This window comes from Microcaecilia unicolor, chromosome 7 (genome assembly GCF_901765095.1).
Source record: "Microcaecilia unicolor chromosome 7, aMicUni1.1, whole genome shotgun sequence".
Taxonomy (NCBI): Eukaryota; Metazoa; Chordata; class Amphibia; order Gymnophiona; family Siphonopidae; genus Microcaecilia; species Microcaecilia unicolor.
The window spans coordinates 243395580-243414247 of NC_044037.1; the positions used below are offsets into that span (position 1 = coordinate 243395580).

Sequence of the window (18668 nt, forward strand, 5' to 3'; positions counted from 1 at the left end):
TGTTCAAGCTCGCTCCCAGCAGGCTCGCTCTCATCAGCAGCGTTCACCAAAGGCCCCTCCGGCTCCCCAGCAAAAGCAAGGGACGGGCTTTTGACTGGCTCCAGAGCAGCATAGTCGACATCAAAGTGTCCGTACCGGGCGATCTACCTGTTGGGGGAAGGTTGATGTTTTTTCACCAAAGGTGGCCTCTTATAACCTCCGACAGGTGGGTTCTTCAAATAGTCCAGTTTGGGTACGCTCTCAGTCTGGAATCAAAACCTCCAAATTGCCCATCGGGAGCTCAATCCTTCAGTTCCCAACACAAGCAGGTACTTGCAGAGGACTCTCCGCCCTTCTCAGCGCCAATGCGGTCGAGCCCGTTCCACCAGGGAAAGAAGGGCTGGGATTCTATTCCAGGTACTTTCTTGTGCAAAAGAAAACAGGGGGGCCTGAAGAAATTCCTAGTCCGAGAAAAGTTCATGATGGTTTCCCTAGGCACCCTTCTTCCCATGATTCAGGAAAACGATTGGCTATGCTCTCTGGACTTAAAGGACGCCTACACTCACATCTCGGTGCTTCCAAATCACAGGCAGTACCTTCGATTTTGCCTGGGAACTCAGCACTTCCAGTACTGCGTACTGCCCTTTGGTCTCGCATCTGCGCCCAGGGTTTTCACAAAGTGCTTGGCAGTTGTCAAGTTGTCTTCCTTCCTGTACACATTAATTGATTTGATTTGCTTACTTTATTTCTTGTCTATTAGATTGTAAGCTCTTTGAGCAGGGACTGTCTTTCTTTTATGTTTGTGCAGCACTGCGTACGCCTTGTAGTGCTATAGAAATGCTAAATAGTAGTAGTAGTTGTTGCAGCATCGCTATGCAGACTGGGAGTGCATGTGTTCCCTTATCTCAACGATTGGCTGGTGAAGAACACCTCAGAGGCAGGGGTTCTACAATCCATGCAGATTACTATTCAACTGCTCAAGCTGCTGGGGGTTGTCATAAAGTCCCATCTCATTCCCGTACAAAAGTTGGAATTCATAGGAGCTCTGTTGAACACACGGACGTCTCGAGCTTATCTCCCCCAGGCAAGGGCAGACAACCTTCTGGCCCTAGTGTCCTCAGCTCGAGCATCCCTACAGATCACAGCTCTGCAGATGTTGAGACTTCTGGGTCACATGGCTTCCACAGTTCATGTGACTCCCATGGCACGTCTACACATGAGTTCAGCTCAGTGGACCCTAGCTTCCCAGTGGTGTCAGGCTACGGGGGATCTAGAGGATGTCATCCATCTCTCCACCGATTTTTGCAATTCCCTTCAGTGGTGGACCATTCGCTCCAATCTGTCCTTGGGACGCCCATTCCAAATTCCTCAGCCACAAAAAGTGCTGACGACGGATGCATCACTCCTGGGGTGGTGAGCTCGTGGATGGGCTCCGCACTCAAGGAGTTTGGTCTTTTCAGGAAACGCGTCTTCAGATCAACCTCTTGGAATTACGAGCGATCTGGAATGCGCTAAAGGCTTTCAGAGATCGGCTGTCCAACCAAACTATCCTAATTCAGACAGACAATCAGGTTGCGATGTATTACACAAACATGCAGGGGGGCACCGGATTTCGCCCTCTATGTCAGGAAGCCATCAGGATGTGGCTTTGGGCATGCCAGCACGGCATGCTTCTCCAGGCTACGTATCTGGCAGGCGTAAACAACAGTCTAGCCGACAGGTTGAACAGGATAATGCAACCTCACGAGTGGTCACTCAACATGGACGTTGTCCGCAAGATCTTCCGAGCGTGGGGGACCCCCTCGGTGGATCTTTTTGCCACTCAGAAGAATCACAAGGTCCCTCGATTCTGCTCAAGGCTTCAGGCCCACGACAGACTAGCGTCGGATGCCTTTCTCCTTCATTGGGGAACAGGTCTCCTGTATGCGTATCCTCCCATACCTTTAGTAGGGAAAACTCTGCTGAAACTCAGGTAAGACCGTGGTACCATGATTCTGATTGCACCTTTCTGGCCCCGTCAGATCTGGTTCCCTCTTCTTCTGGACTTGTCCTCCGAAGAACCGTGGAGATTGGACTGTTTTCTGACCCTCATCACTCAGAATGAGGGGTCGCTTCTACATCCCATCCTGCAGTCTCTGGCTCTCACGGCCTGGATGTTGAGAGCTTAGAAGTTGCCTCTTTAGGCCTCTGAGAGGGTGTCTCCCGAGTCTTGCTTGCTTCCAGGAAAGATTCCACGAAAAAGAGTTATTCTTTTAAATGGCGGAGGTTTGCCGTCTGGTGTGACAGCAAGGCCCTAGATCCTTTCTCTTGTCCTACATGGACCCTGCTTGAATACCTTCTACACTTATCAGAGTCTGATCTTAAGACTAACTCAGTAAGAGTTCATCTTAGTGCAATCAGTGCTTACCATCAGCATGTAGAGGGTCAGCCTATCTCTGGACAGCCTTTAGTTGTTCGTTTTATGAGAGGTTTTGCTTTTGTCAAAGCCCCCTGTCAAACTTCCACCAGTGTCATGGGATCTCAATGTTTGATGAAACCTCCTTTTGAGCCACTGAATTCCTGCCATCTGAAGTACTTGATCTGGAAGGTAATTTTCTTGGTGGCTGTTACTTCAGCTCGTAGAGTCAGTGAGCTCCAAGCCCTGGTGGTTCATGCTCCTTATAGTAAATTTCATCATAACAGTGTAGTCCTTCGCACTCATCCTAAGTTCCTGCTGAAGGTGGTGTCAGAGTTCCATCTGAACCAGTCAATTGTCTTGCCGACATTTTTCCCCTTCCGCATACCCGCCCTGGTGAAGACAAGTTGCTTATCTTGGACTGTAGGAGAGCATTGGCTTTTTACGTGGGGCAGACAAAGCCCTATAGACAGTCTGCCCAGTTGTTCGTTTCTTTTGATCCCATCCAGATGGGGGTTGCCATCGGAAAATGCACAATCTCCATTTGGCTATCAGATTGCATTTCCTTCACTTATGCCCAAGCTGGGCTGACTCTGGAGGACCATGTCATGGCTCATATTGTTAGAGCCATGGCTGCGTCAGTGGCTCACTTAAAGTCAGCTTCCATTGAAGAGATTTGCAAGGCTGCAACGTGGTCTTCAGTCCACACATTCACATTTCACTACTGCCTTCAGCAGGATACCCGACGTGACAGTCGGTTTGGGCAGTCGGTGTTACAGAATCTGTTTGGGGTTTAGAATCCAACTCCACCCTCTTAGGCCCATTTCTGTTCTGTTCCTGGCTGCACTCTCACTTAGTTGTGTTTGTTTTCAGGCCAATCTCAGTTATGTCCTCGCTGTTGCGAGGCCCAATTGACCATTGTTCATTGTTTTGAGTGAGTGAGCCTAGGTTCTAGGGATACCCCATGCGTGATGATGTCGAGCCTGCTTGTCCTCGTAGAAAATGAAGATACTTACCTGTAGTAGGTAGAAGATACTTACCTGTAGTAGGTATTCTCCGAGGACAGCAGGCTGGACATTATCACAACCCTCCCTCCTCCCCTTTGGAGTTGTTCTTCTCATTTGCTTTTTATATAACTGAGGGAAGCGCGCGGGCAGGAAGTCACTCGTGCATGCGCGGTGCATTGTCCCAGCGCCCGTCTCGTCGGTTCTAGAAGGTTTAACATTTTTTCTTTTTAACTCTGGAGCTCCTGGGCCGTCACGGACGACGACCCATGCGTGATGATGTCCAGCCTGCTGTCCTCGGAGAATACTGCTACAGGTATGTATCTTCATTATACCTATGGGTCATGTGGCAGCACATGCTAAGCTTTAGTAAAAAGGCCCCTTAGTGAGTATTGCTTTTGACTAATAGCAGAGTGTACAGTTTCTAATATGATGTATTATTCCATTTACACATCATTTATTTTTTTAAAAATGATTGTATTAAACATTTTGTTTTTGCTAACAAATTATAAAGTATATTTTCACTAAATCTTTAGATTTTATTATTCTCTTTTCTCCGAGGACAAGCAGGCTGCTTGTTCTCACTGATGGGTGACGTCCACGGCAGCCCCTCCAATCGGAAACTTCACTAGCAAAGTCCTTTGCTAGTCCTCGCGCGCCCGCGCGCACCGCGCATGCGCGGCCGTCTTCCCACCCGAAACCGGCTCGAGCCGGCCAGTCTTCTTTTGTCCGCACTCGGTACGGTCGTTTTTTCGCCGTGTCGAGCCCCGGAAAGTCGACCTCGCGCGTCCAAAGTTTTTTTGAGCGTGTTTTTTCTTCGGAAAAGCTTTCTTCTAGTGCGGGAAGTGCTCCGGAAACCCTCCCCGGGTTTCGTGTCAATCCTCCCCGTACTTCCAGCTTTTTGCCCCGATAAGTTTTCTTTCGTCGTCGGGGTAGGCCTCTTTCGGCCTCGGTCGAGATTTTTCTCCCTCTAAATTTTGGTGCTTTAATTTTCGCCATTTCGGCTTTTGATTTCGCCGGCGTGATTTTTCCGCCCATGACATCGAAGCCTTCCAGCGGCTTCAAGAAGTGCACCCAGTGCGCCCGGGTTATCTCGCTCACTGATCGACACTCGTCGTGTCTTCAGTGTCTGGGGGCTGAGCACCGCCCTCAGAACTGCAGTCTGTGTTCCCTGCTTCAAAGGCGGACTCAGGTAGCGAGACTAGCCCAGTGGAACGTGCTGTTCTCGGGCTCTTCGTCGGCATCGGCACCGGGATCTTCGAGTGCATCGACGTCGTCAGTGTCCAGACCATCTTCCTCGGCCGCCCTTGCATCGAGTGCATCGAGGCATCGGGCCTCTGCATCGGCGCCGAGACATCGGATAGCTGCATCGACGTCGGTGGTACCGGGACCTCGTCTCCTGATGTCGTCGGACGGTGGTGCATCGAGTGGAGTGCAGGTGAGGGCTGTCCATTCCCCTGCTGGTGGCGGTGAGCCCTCGGGTGGGTCTCCTCCTACCCTGAGGGCTCCTGCGGTACAGCCCCCCCGAGATCGACCCTCTTCGGTCTCGGCCCCGAGGAAGCGACGGATGGATTCTACGTCCTCCTCGTCAGTGCCGGGGAGCTCCGGTGACATGCTTCGGAAGAAATCGAAGAAGCATCGACACCGGTCTCCTCCCCGTGTCGGCACCGAGAGCTCTGGGTCGCCGAGGGATTCGGCACCCAGCAGGCATCGGCACCGAGAGGACCGCTCACCCTCTGTTCAAGAGGTGTCGATGCGCTCCACTCTGGACAGCCCGAACAGCCTCCTCGCCCGGAACAGGTTCTGACGTCGACGCCTGCATCGACCTCTCAGCCTTTTTCTGCAGCCACTCTGAACGAGAGCCTCCGGGCCGTTCTCCCAGAGATTCTGGGAGAGCTGTTGCGCCCTACCCCTCCGGTACCGGCGGTGCTTGCGCCTCCGGTACCGTCGAGCGTGGCGCCGGCTGGCCCATCGCCCAGGTTGAGGTCCCCGACGTCGGTACCGCGTGCGGTGCCGACCGCGGCCACCTCCCAGGAGGGCTCCCCGACTACGTCGGCGGAGGGAGCTTCGCCGATGCGGGCGAGGGAGTCTTCCTCTCGACGCCCCCGTCGTGGACGTGGTTCCACTGAGTCGAGCAGGGCGAGGTTGCAGACACAGGTTCGGGAACTTGTGTCTGACACCGAGGGTGAGGCCTCGTGGGAGGAAGAGGAAGACCCCAGATATTTCTCTGACGAGGAGTCTGAGGGTCTTCCTTCTGATCCCACTCCCTCTCCTGAAAGGCAGCTTTCTCCTCCTGAGAGCCTGTCTTTCGCTTCCTTTGTCCGGGAGATGTCTACGGCCATCCCCTTCCCGGTGGTTGTGGAGGACGAGCCCAGGGCTGAAATGTTTGAGCTCCTGGACTATCCTTCTCCACCTAAGGAAGCGTCCACTGTTCCCTTGCACCATGTCCTAAAAAAGACATTGCTTGCGAACTGGACAAAACCCTTAACTAATCCCCACATTCCCAAGAAGATCGAGTCCCAGTACCGGATCCATGGGGACCCAGAGCTGATGCGCACTCAGTTGCCTCATGACTCTGGAGTTGTGGATTTGGCCCTAAAGAAGGCTAAGAGTTCTAGGGAACATGCTTCGGCGCCCCCGGGCAAGGACGCTAGAACCTTAGACTCCTTTGGGAGGAAGGCCTACCATTCCTCTATGCTCGTGTCCAAGATTCAGTCTTACCAGCTCTACACGAGCATACACATGCGGAACAATGTGCGGCAGTTGGCGGGCTTGGTTGATGCTCTCCCCCCCGAGCAAGCCAAGCCTTTTCAGGAGGTGGTCAGGCAGCTGAAGGCGTGCAGAAAATTCCTGGCCAGAGGAGTTTATGACACTTTTGATGTTGCGTCCAGGGCCGCTGCTCAAGGTGTGGTGATGCGCAGGCTCTCATGGCTGCGTGCCGCCGACCTGGAGAATAGACTCCAGCAGCGGATTGCGGACTCGCCTTGCCGTGCGGACAATATTTTTGGCGAAAAAGTTGAACAGGTGGTAGAGTCTCTCCACCAGCGGGACACCGCATTCGACAAATTCGCCCGCCGGCAGCCTTCAGCCTCTACCTCTACAGGTAGACGATTTTTCGGGGGAAGGAAGACTGTTCCCTACTCTTCTGGCAAGCGTAGGTACAATCCTCCTTCCCGACAGCCTGCGGCCCAGGCTAAGCCCCAGCGCGCTCGCTCTCGTCAGCAGCGTGCGACTCAGCAAGGCCCCGCGGCTCCTCAGCAAAAGCAAGGGGCGAGCTTTTGACTGGCTCCAGCAGAGCATAGCCGACATCCAAGTGTCCGTGCCGGGCGACCTGCCAGTCGGAGGGAGGTTGAAAGCTTTTCACCAAAGGTGGCCTCTCATAACCTCCGATCAGTGGGTTCTGCAAATAGTCCGGCAGGGATACACCCTCAATTTGACATCGAAACCTCCAAATTGTCCACCGGGAGCTCAGTCTTACAGCTTCCAACACAAGAAGGTACTTGCAGAGGAACTCTCCGCCCTTCTCAGCGCCAATGCGGTCGAGCCCGTGCCATCCGGGCAAGAAGGGCTGGGATTCTATTCCAGGTACTTCCTTGTGGAAAAGAAAACAGGGGGGATGCGTCCCATCCTAGACCTAAGGGCCCTGAACAAATATCTCGAAAAAGAAAAGTTCAGGATGCTTTCCCTGGGCACCCTTCTCCCCATGATTCAGCAAAACGATTGGCTATGCTCTCTGGACTTGAAGGATGCCTACACACACATCCCGATACTGCCAGCTCACAGACAGTATCTGCGATTTCAGGTGGGCACACGCCACTTCCAGTACTGTGTGCTACCCTTTGGGCTCGCCTCTGCGCCCAGGGTGTTCACAAAGTGCCTAGCTGTGGTAGCAGCGGCACTCCGCAGGCTGGGGGTGCACGTGTTCCCATATCTCGACGATTGGCTGGTAAAGAACACATCAGAGGCAGGAGCCCTGCAGTCCATGCGGATGACTATTCACCTACTGGAACTACTGGGGTTTGTGATAAATTATCCAAAGTCCCACCTTCTCCCAGCGCAGAGACTCGAATTCATAGGAGCTCTGCTGGATTCTCGGACGGCTCGCGCCTATCTCCCAGAGACGAGAGCCAACAACTTGTTGTCCCTCGTCTCGCGGGTGCGAGCGTCCCAGCAGATCACAGCTCGGCAGATGTTGAGATTGCTGGGCCACATGGCCTCCACAGTTCATGTGACTCCCATGGCCCGCCTTCACATGAGATCTGCTCAATGGACCCTGGCCTCTCAGTGGTTTCAGGCCGCCGGAGGTCTAGAGGACGTGATCCACCTGTCCACGAGTTTTCTCGACTCCCTGTATTGGTGGACGATTTGCTCCAATTTGACTCTGGGACGTCCCTTCCAAATTCCTCAGCCACAAAAAGTGCTGACCACGGATGCGTCCCTCCTGGGATGGGGGGCTCATGTCGATGGGCTCCACACCCAAGGAAGCTGGTCCCTCCAGGAACGCGATCTGCAGATCAATCTTCTGGAGTTACGAGCGATCTGGAACGCTCTGAAGGCTTTCAGAGATCGGCTGTCCCACCAAATTATCCAAATTCAGACAGACAACCAGGTTGCCATGTACTATGTCAACAAGCAGGGGGGCACCGGATCTCGCCCCCTGTGTCAGGAAGCCGTCAGCATGTGGCTCTGGGCTCGCCGTCAAGGCATGGTGCTCCAAGCCACATATCTGGCAGGCGTAAACAACAGTCTGGCCGACAGGTTGAGCAGGATTATGCAACCTCACGAGTGGTCGCTCAACTCCCGAGTGGTGCGCCAGGTCTTCCAAGCGTGGGGCACCCCCTTGGTAGATCTCTTCGCATCTCGAGTGAACCACAAAGTCCCTCAGTTCTGTTCCAGGCTTCAGGCCCACGGCAGACTGGCATCGGATGCCTTCCTCCTGGATTGGGGGGAGGGCCTGCTGTATGCTTATCCTCCCATCCCTCTGGTGGGGAAGACTTTGTTGAAACTCAAGCAAGACCGAGGCACCATGATTCTGATTGCTCCCTTTTGGCCGCGTCAGATCTGGTTCCCTCTTCTTCTGGAGTTGTCCTCAGAAGAACCGTGGAGATTGGACTGTTTTCCGACCCTCATCACACAGGACGAAGGGGCGCTTCTGCATCCCAACCTCCAGTCGCTGGCTCTTACGGCCTGGATGTTGAGGGCGTAGACTTTGCCTCTTTGGGTCTGTCAGAGGGTGTCTCCCGCATCTTGCTTGCTTCCAGGAAAGATTCCACTAAGAGGAGTTACTTCTTCCATTGGAGGAGGTTTGCCGTCTGGTGTGACAGCAAGGCCTTAGATCCTCGCTCTTGTCCTACACAGACCCTGCTTGATTACCTTCTGCACTTGTCTGAGTCTGGTCTCAAGACCAACTCCGTAAGGGTTCACCTCAGTGCGATTAGTGCATACCATTACCGTGTGGAAGGTAAGCCGATCTCAGGACAGCCTTTAGTTGTTCGCTTCATGAGAGGTTTGCTTTTGTCAAAGCCCCCTGTCAAGCCTCCTACAGTGTCATGGGATCTCAATGTCGTTCTCACCCAGCTGATGAAACCTCCTTTTGAGCCACTGAATTCCTGCCATCCGAAGTACTTGACCTGGAAGGTCATTTTCTTGGTGGCAGTTACTTCGGCTCGTAGAGTCAGTGAGCTTCAGGCCCTGGTAGCCCAGGCCCCTTACACCAAATTTCATCACAACAGAGTAGTCCTCCGCACTCACCCTAAGTTTCTGCCAAAGGTCGTGTTGGAGTTCCATCTGAACCAGTCAATTGTCTTGCCAACATTCTTTCCCCGTCCTCATTCCTGCCCTGCTGAGCGTCAGCTGCACACATTGGACTGCAAGAGAGCATTGGCCTTCTATCTGGAGCGGACACAGCCCCACAGACAGTCCGCCCAATTGTTTGTTTCTTTTGATCCCAATAGGAGGGGAGTGGCTGTAGGAAAACGCACCATATCCAATTGGCTAGCAGATTGCATTTCCTTCACTTACGCCCAGGCGGGGCTGGCTCTTGAGGGTCATGTCACGGCTCATAATGTTCGAGCCATGGCTGCGTCGGTAGCCCACTTGAAGTCAGCCTCCATTGAAGAAATTTGCAAAGCTGCGACGTGGTCATCTGTCCACACATTCACATCTCATTACTGCCTGCAGCAGGACACCCGACGCGACAGTCGGTTCGGGCAGTCAGTTCTTCAGAACCTGTTTGGGCTTTAGGATCCAACTCCACCCCCCGAGGGCCCTGTTTGTTCTGTTCCAGGCTACACTCTCAGTTAGTTGGTAATTTTTTTAGGTCAATCTCAGTTATGTCCTCGCCGTTGCGAGGCCCAATTGACCATGGTTGTTGTTTTGAGTGAGCCTGGGGGCTAGGGATACCCCATCAGTGAGAACAAGCAGCCTGCTTGTCCTCGGAGAAAGCGAATGCTACATACCTGTAGAAGGTATTCTCCGAGGACAGCAGGCTGATTGTTCTCACAAACCCGCCCGCCTCCCCTTTGGAGTTGTGTCTTCCCTTGAAGTGTATTGTCGTGCTACATACTGGACTGGCCGGCTCGAGCCGGTTTCGGGCGGGAAGACGGCCGCGCATGCGCGGTGCGCGCGGGCGCGCGAGGACTAGCAAAGGACTTTGCTAGTGAAGTTTCCGATTGGAGGGGCTGCCGTGGACGTCACCCATCAGTGAGAACAATCAGCCTGCTGTCCTCGGAGAATACCTTCTACAGGTATGTAGCATTCGCTTTACTAAACTGTGCTAGTGATTCCCAATAGCAAATGAGAGGAAGCTCATTCACTTCCTATGGGCTTCCTCTCATTCTGTAATGAACGCCTAAATTCTAAGGCATGCAGTTAAAAAGGAGCGTAGCAATGGGTGGGGAAATGGATGTTTTTATGGGCATTCCAAAATTTCCATGTGCAGTTATAGATTATGACCCGATGTACGTAAATATACGCACAGGGATTTAAACTACGTTTTCGTTGTCCTAAATGGACGCGTGTTGTTCTAGGTTCTAGGATTTCCACCGAAGCATATTCTACATACCGTGCCTAAATCTAGGCAGCTCTTACAGAATATGCTTAGGTGGCGATATTAACCGTGTGGATTTTTTAGGCACCATATATAGAATCTGGCCCTAAATGCATCACTTTGCACTTTCTCACATTAAGGGCTGGATTCAGTAAATGGTGCTCAAAATTTAGTGCCGAAAAAAAAATTGGTGCCAAGAGCAATTCTATATAGGGCATGCACCCTTTATAGAATCATACTTGTGCCAGACTTACACCTGCTGAAACCTGGTGTAAATGCTGGTGGCCAAGTTAGGCATTCTTAGACCATATTCTGTAATTCTCTGTGGCAAGTTTTGAAACACTACTGACACAACCATGGCCATGTCCCCTTTTGAGTTATGCTGTAGCATAATTAGGTGCCAAGCCTTATAGAATAGTGCGCAGCCAGATGTGTGCACAAATTTTAACGAATATCAATTAACATTAGTAAGTGGTTGTTAGCACCCAATTATTGATTTTAATTGGCTCATTACTTAATTTGCGCATGCATCTTGGGTGCACAACTCTTCCTTTTGGATGCCAAGTCTCCCAATCCTTTTGCATTTTTTCACAGTCCTGTTGTGATTTAACAACTTTGAATAACTTTATGTTGTCAGCAGATTTGATCAGTTGACTTGGTATGCCTACTGCAAGCCACTGTTTACCGCAGCTTAGTAAAGGACCCCTAAGTATTTAGATATCTCACAGACTTTGATGATGGCTGATTTAACTAGTGGATATTTAACTTCAGAAAAGTTCTGACTGATACGACTTAGTTTTTTGAGGTCTTTTTTCCTCCATTGAATGATACAATTTGTAATAGTCTCCACCATTTTGCTCAGCATTGATATCAGGCTCACCAGTCTATAATTTCCTGGGTTACCTCTGGAGCCCTTTTTAAAAGCTGGCATTACATTGGCCACCCTCCAATCTTCTGGTACTACACTTGATTTTAAAAATACTGAATTACTTAACATTTCATTTTTTATTTCTATTAGTACTTTGGAATGCATACCATCTGGCCTAGGTTTGTCAGATTGCATCTTCCAAGTTTATGGGGATGTATTTGTTCCTCCGATTCATCACATTCTCAATTGTTTTCCTGCTATGAACAGCAGACTATGCCTCATCAAGCATGCAGACAAAAACAAAAGGAGTAAAGGCCATAAAACTAGCAAGTCCAAGATCTGCCAAAATAACAGGCTTATTTTCGAAAGAGATCGCCGGCATTCTTCCGACACATATCGGGAGATGGCCGGCCATCTCCTAAAACCGGCCAAATCGGTATAATCGAAAGCAGATTTTTGGACACACTCGCCAGCATTCCGTCGCGGAGGCGGCTAAACTTCAAGGGGGCGTGTCGGCAGGGTAGTGAAGGCGGGATGTGGGCGTGCTTACAAGATGGCCGGCTTCAGCTGATAATGGAAAAAAGAAAACCAGCGATGACGAGCATTTGGCCGGTTTTACTTGGTCTATTTATTTTCACGACCAAGTCTCAAAAAGATGCCCAAACTGACCAGATGACCACCGGAAGGAATCGGGGATGACCTCCCCATACTCCTCCAGTGGTCACCAACCCCCTCCCACCCAAAAAAAAACCTTTAAAACATTTCCTTCCTAGGAGGGGAAGCCAGTCGGCCAGCTCGTAAAAAAAAAAAAAAAAAGGATCTTGCTGATCAGTTATGTTATGACTTACTTGTTCTGGAGTGCTGTATTTTGTGATACTGTTTTGAGAAATGTTCAAGAAAGTCTTCATACAAATTTAAAAAGTCCCTGCCGTTCATTTTCCCTTGATGGCCGTCCCTGACGTGCACTTCCCTTAATAGCCGTCTTTCTCTTGATGGCCGTCTTTCTCTCTGAAAGTGCACTTCTCTTAATGGCCGGCTTTCTCCCCAAACAGGGAAATCAAAACAGTTTTTGCTCACAGTTTTTTTAGTAGTAACAGTGGGATTTGAACCAGCCACCTCTGCATTACAAGAGCCATGATGTAACCACCTGGCCACAACTCCACTTACTTGGCTGTCCCTCCCTTTTGATTATACCCCTTCAGGTCTCTCTCAGCCAATCACAGTGCGCTAAGCTGTCTGTGAGTGGCTGAGAGAGACCTGGAGGGGTATAATCAAAAGAGAGGGACACTCAAGTAAGTGGAGCTGTGGCCAAGTGGTTACATCACTGGTCTTGTAATGCAGAGGTGGCTGGTTCAAATCCCACTGTTACTACAAAAAAAGCAGTGTGCAAAAACTTTTGTTTTCCCTGTTCAGGGAGAAAGACGGCCATTACTACTACTACTATTTAGCATTTCTATAGCGCTACAAGGCGTACGCAGCGCTGCACAAACATAGAAGAAAGACAGTCCCTGCTCAAAGAGCTTACAATCTAATAGACAAAAAATAAATAAAGTAATCAAATCAATTAATGTGAACGGGAAGGAAGAGAGTAGGGTAGGTGGAGGCAAGTGGTTACAAGTGGTTACGAGTCAAAAGCAATGTTAAAGAGGTGGGCTTTCAGTCTAGATTTAAAGGTGGCCAAGGATGGGGCAAGATGTAGGGGCTCAGGAAGTTTATTCCAGGCGTAGGGTGCAGCGAGACAGAAGGCGCAAAGTCTGGAGTTGGCAGTAGTGGAGAAGGGAACAGATAAGAAGGATTTATCCATGGAGCGGAGTGCACGGGAAGGGGTGTAGGGAAGGACGAGTGTGGAGAGATACTGGGGAGCAGCAGAGTGAGTACATTTATAGGTTAGTAGAAGAAGTTTGAACAGGATGCGAAAACAGATAGGGAGCCAGTGAAGGGTCTTGAGGAGAGGGGTAGTATGAGTAAAGCGACCCTGGTGGAAGACAAGACGGGCAGCAGAGTTTTGAACCGACTGGAGAGGGGAGAGGTGACTAAGTGGGAGGCCAGCAAGAAGCAGATTGCAGTAGTCTAAACGAGAGGTGACAAGGGTGTGGATGAGGGTTTTGGTAGAGTGCTCGGAAAGAAAGGGGCGGATTTTACGGATGTTGTAAAGAAAGAAACGACAGGTCTTGGCAGTCTGCTGGATATGAGCAGAGAAGGAGAGAGAAGAGTCAAAGATGACCCCAAGGTTTCGAGCTGAGGAGACAGGGAGAATGAGAGAGCCATCAACAGAAATAGAAAACGGGGGGAGCGGGGAGGTGGGTTTGGGGGGGAAAATGAGAAGCTCGGTTTTGGTCATGTTTAATTTCAGGTGGTGTTGAGACATCCAGACAGCAATGTCAGAAAAGCACGCTGAAACTTTGGTTTGGATGCAAGGTGAGATATCAGGGGTAGAAAGGTAGATTTGGGAGTCATCAGCATAGAGATGGTAGGAAAAGCCATGGGATGAGATTAATGAACCAAGGGAAGAAGTGTAGATAGAAAAGAGGAGGGGACAAAGAACAGAACCCTGAGGTACGCCGACAGGCAGAGGGATAGAAGTAGAAGAGGATCCACCAGAGTGAACACTAAAGGTGCGGAGGGAGAGGTAGGAAGAGAACCAGGAAAGGACAGAGCCCTGGAATCCAAGTGAGGACAGGGTATCGAGAAGTATGCTGTGATCGACAGTGTCAAAAGCAGCGGAAAGATCAAGAAGAATGAGGATGGAATATTGACCTCTGGATTTAGCCAGTAATAGGTCATTGGAGACTTTAGTAAGCGCAGTTTCGGTTGAGTGGAGAGGGCGAAAACCAGATTGTAGTGGGTCAAGAATAGCATGTGAGGAGAGAAAATCAAGGCAGCGGCGGTGAACAGCACGCTCAAGTAATTTGGAGAGAAAAGGAAGGAGGGAGATGGGTCGGTAATTAGAGGGACAAGTAGGGTCGAGTGAAGGCTTCTTAAGGAGAGGTGTGACCACAGCATGTTTAAAGGCAGCAGGGACAGTCGCAGTGGAAAGTGAGAGGTTGAGAATGTGACAGATAAAAGGAATAAGAGCAGGAGAGATGGCATTAAGAAGGTGGGTGGGAATGGGATCAGAGGAACAGGTGGTACATTTTGAGGAAGAAAGGAGAAGTGTAGTTTCCTCAATAGTAACTTCAGGAAAGGAGGAAAGGGAATGAGGGGAAGGAGAGAGAGGGGAACGGACTAGTGGAGGGAGAGAAAGTGCACTTTCGGAGAGAAAGACGGCCATCAAGAGAAAGACAGCTATTAAGGGAAGTGCACGTCAGGGACAGCCATCAAGGGAAAATGCACGGCAAGGACTTTTTTCATTTGTATGAAGTCTTTCTTGAACATTTCTCAAAACAGTATCACAAAATACAGCACTCCTGAACAAGTAAGTCATAACTTAACTGATCAGCAAGATCTAAACATCCAGAAGTACCAGTGCACTACGAATGCTGGCCCCTCCCACGGCCAAATGCCTTGGATTTGGCTGGGTTTGAGATGGCCGGTTTCAGTTTCCATTATCGCTGAAAAACAAAGTCGGCCATCTCAAACCCGGCGATCTGTGGCATTTGGCCGGCCCCAACCGTATTATCGAAACAAAAGTTGGCTGGCCATCTTTTTTGATAATACGGTTCCGGCCAGCTGTTGCGGCGCCGCCAAAATAGATCGCCGGCGATCGATTTCGCCGGCGCCGTTTGATGATGCCCCTCTAAGTGACATCCTTTGACTCACCACTGTGACCATAGTCAAATCTGCCCAGCCTACAGTAATTTCCCGTGCCTGTAAGAGGTCAGTTGCATCTTTAAATGAATGGTGTTCTGTCACTGCATGGGTTCTAAAGATCCTCAAGAGAGGTTACGCGCTTAGATTCCACTTGTTTCCTCCTCTCCACCTATGCATTACCTGGCAGGCCCAATCATCTGATTTTGGTATCCTTCAGCAGGGAATTTGTTAAGTGTCAAAGCACCAGAACCCATTCCGCTTGCAGAATAAGACGAGATTTTTCGTTTTCTCATTCTAAACCAAATTTGAACCTCACCAAATTCCTCTAAAAGAGAAATACAAAATTAACTCTCTATGGATTATCATTCCTTATTCTCAGGAAGGAGATTTGCTATGTTTGCTAGTCCTCAAAGATGTGTACACTTATATTTCCACTCATGAAAGCTTTTGGCAAGGGTCTTTGTTTCCTGGTTACAAATACAGTATGCTACTGTTTGGTCTAGTAGCTTTCACCAGGTCTTTAGAAGTGGTAGTGAATATCTTTGAAAACAGGAAATACAGGTTGTTGTTGTTGTTTTTTTTTTTAATCTAGACAATTGGCTAATGGATGTACGTATCAAACTGGATGTATTATGTGACACTCAAATCACCATTCATCATCTTCAGGACTTAGGTTTTCTCATAAAGTACCAGAAACCCAAATTTAACCCAGGTTTCCTAGGAACTCATTTGAATATAGTAGCAACTAAAGCCATCTTTACCACACATAAGAATGGTGGATCTGCTAGGCTCCCTCAAGAAGGTCACCTATGACACAAGTTAATAGTAAGATCTTATGTGAAAATGCTGGGCCATATAGCATCGACAGTGCATGCAGTTCCTTTTGCTTGTCTCCATAGGAAGAAATCTCAGTGGGAGTTGAAATAGCAGTGGAATAAAAGCATAATTCCCTTTTCTTGGAGAAGAAGACAGTATAACAGTTGCTAGATCTGCTGTTCATGTCCAATATTTTGATAGGCTGCTTCAAATTTTAACAGTGTTTGTCTCCTGACTTTCTTTAGATGGCTGGGACAAGGATAGCTAGCAAATTATAATAAATTATACCTCTGATGAAAAAGTACACAGTGAATGTTTTCAGTGAAAGAGAAAATAATTGTAATCTTTCTCATACAGATATGGAGTCTGGAGAGCGGTTAGCATCATCAGCAACTTCTTCCACTGCACCCTCGTCATCATCTACATCTTCTGTAGCTTCAGCAGTTTCAAAAGGTGGCCTTTCAAGTGGTGCTACATCATTTAGCTCCACAATCACCACATGCGGTTAGTAAGCTTTACAATTCATTCATTCAAATGTATTTGTATCTCACCTATTATTATATTTGTGGCTCAGTATCTAAATCCCATGGTGTTATGTACCAACTAGCTGTTGAGCCCGTAAAAACGGGCTAGTAAAGGAAGGGGGGGGGGGTTTGAAAGCCCCCCCCCCCCCCCGGCTAGGTTGCCGGCCCCCCCCCCCCCCCCCCGGAGTCCCCTCCGCCACCCCTCCACCCGGGCCGGGTACCTGGCTTCACTATTCAAACCGGCAGAACGCAGCACACAGCTCATCTGAGCTGCTGTCGGCCTTCCTTCTTCTCTGCGTGTGTTCCACCCTCGTGTGACGTAACGTCGGCGAGGGCGGGACACAGGCAGGTAAGGAAGGCCAACGGCAGCTCAGATGAGCTGTGTGCTGTGTTCCGCCGGTTTGAATAGTGAAGCCAGGTACCCGGGCCGGGTGGAGGGTGCGTGGGGGAGCGGTAGCGGCAACCCTGGGGGGGGGGGGGGACCGGTGGCGACGGCGGTTCCCTCACTCGCAGGTGCGCAGGTTCCCTCTCTGTCACGTCCCCGTCATCACGTATTGACGCGGGGGCGGGACAGAGAGGGTCTCTACTGCGCATTTGCGAGTGAGTACGCCTCTTGCCATTTATATGTTTGATTCCCAAAAATATTTTGCTTTCACACCAGCTAGGAAAGAACATGAGAGTAAACTCCTTATAATTTTAACATTTGAAGCCTCAATTGCCCGAGGAGAGTCAGACTTTCTACCAAACTCTTAATGGTCTCTTACCACTGGCCTCAGTGAAAACCGGAAAAACAGTGAAAAAAACTCCTGAAGGAGAAAAAACAACTAAAACTGGTTACACCAAAACGAACACAAAAAACGGTGCTCTCTTCACATATGCTTCCCCAAACTGGTGCGGAAAATAAAAAGTAAAAAGACTTCAAAACATTCCATCTAATGTGTACTAGGAATGAAAATTAAAAATCAGTTATCTTCAGCTTTCAAAGTAAATGACTACCTTCTGTAATCGCATCTTCAGTGACAGTCCTTTATAAGTTTTGTTCAGAATTTCCAAGCTGCACTTTCTATGACCCTGACAAGGGCTCAGTACCCCTCTTATTTCGAAATAACTGTATCAGGAGGACAAATGTTATACAGAATAAGTTCTTCAAAATGGTGTTGAGACTAAAAGAAGACACCTTGAGACTCCTTAGCCAATCAGAGCAAATCTCTAATTTTAAACGGGCAATCCAATTCAAAAACCTCAAAAGAAAAAACATGAACAATTCACAATTGATCCACCTTTTCAATAAAATGTGTCCCACTCCATAGGACCATACCCCCGGAGCAATAGTTTGCCATTCATAAATCCATCTATGCTTCCTTTGATGTAATAGTCTCAAAATATCTCCTCTTTGAGTACTGACCAGCTGATCAACAGCAATGCTTCTTAACCCCTTGTTGACTAAACCACCAAATTTTTTAAAGATGGAAATTTTCTCTGAGTGGCTGAAGAGTCTCGTGGCATCTTTTGTAGTCACAGTGCCATTTTGAAGAACATTCCTCTTTCAAAACAAGAGGGGGTCCCGAGCCCTTGTCAGGGTCATAGAAAGTGCAGCTTGGAAATTTTGAACAAAACTTGACTATCGTTAAAGATGCGGTTAAAGAAAGTCGTCATTTACTTTGAAAGTTGAAGATATGTGATTTTTGATTTTCATTCCTAGTGCACGTTAGATGGAATGTTTTGAAGTCTTTTTACTTTTTATTTTCCACACTGGTTTGGGGAAGCACATGTGAAGTCAGTACAGTTTTTTTGTGTTAGTTACTACTACTACTACTACTATAAATCACTTTTATAGCGCTACCAGTCGTACGCAGCGCTTTACAATTGAACATGAAGAAGAAAGACAGTCCCTGCTCAAAAGAGCTTACAATCTAAATCAGGACCTGCTCAAAAGAGCTTACAATCTAAATCAGGACAAACAGACAGGACCAAAAAGGATAAGGGATGTTAGTTTTGGTGTAACCAGTTTTTGAAGTAGTTGCTTCTTCTCCTTTTGGAGTTTTTTTTTTTTATTGCTGTTTTTCAGGTTTCCACCGAGGCCAGTGATAAGAGCCCATTAAGGGGTTTGGTAAAAAGTCTATGACTCTCCCCGGGCAACTGAGGCTTCAAAGAGCTAAGGAGTTTACTCGTGTTCTTTCCTAGCTGGTGCGAAAGCAAAATGTTTTTTGCAATTGGTTTTTGTGTACGTGTTTTGCTATCTGTCTATAGATATAAGTCAAAGCTTATTGATTGCTTCAAGACT

General features: G+C 49.0%; 1 protein-coding gene across 1 annotated transcript in view; it reads left to right on the forward strand.

The window, feature by feature from the left end:
• The window catches only part of BAZ2B (bromodomain adjacent to zinc finger domain 2B), a 914692-nt gene that overhangs the window by 237230 nt on the left and 658794 nt on the right, over positions 1 to 18668 (forward strand). Inside the window, exon 4 of the mRNA XM_030210692.1 lies at positions 16218 to 16364. Within this exon, the coding sequence (XP_030066552.1) occupies positions 16220 to 16364 (145 nt within the window). The 5' untranslated portion in view covers positions 16218 to 16219. The remainder of the gene's footprint in view (positions 1 to 16217; positions 16365 to 18668) is intronic.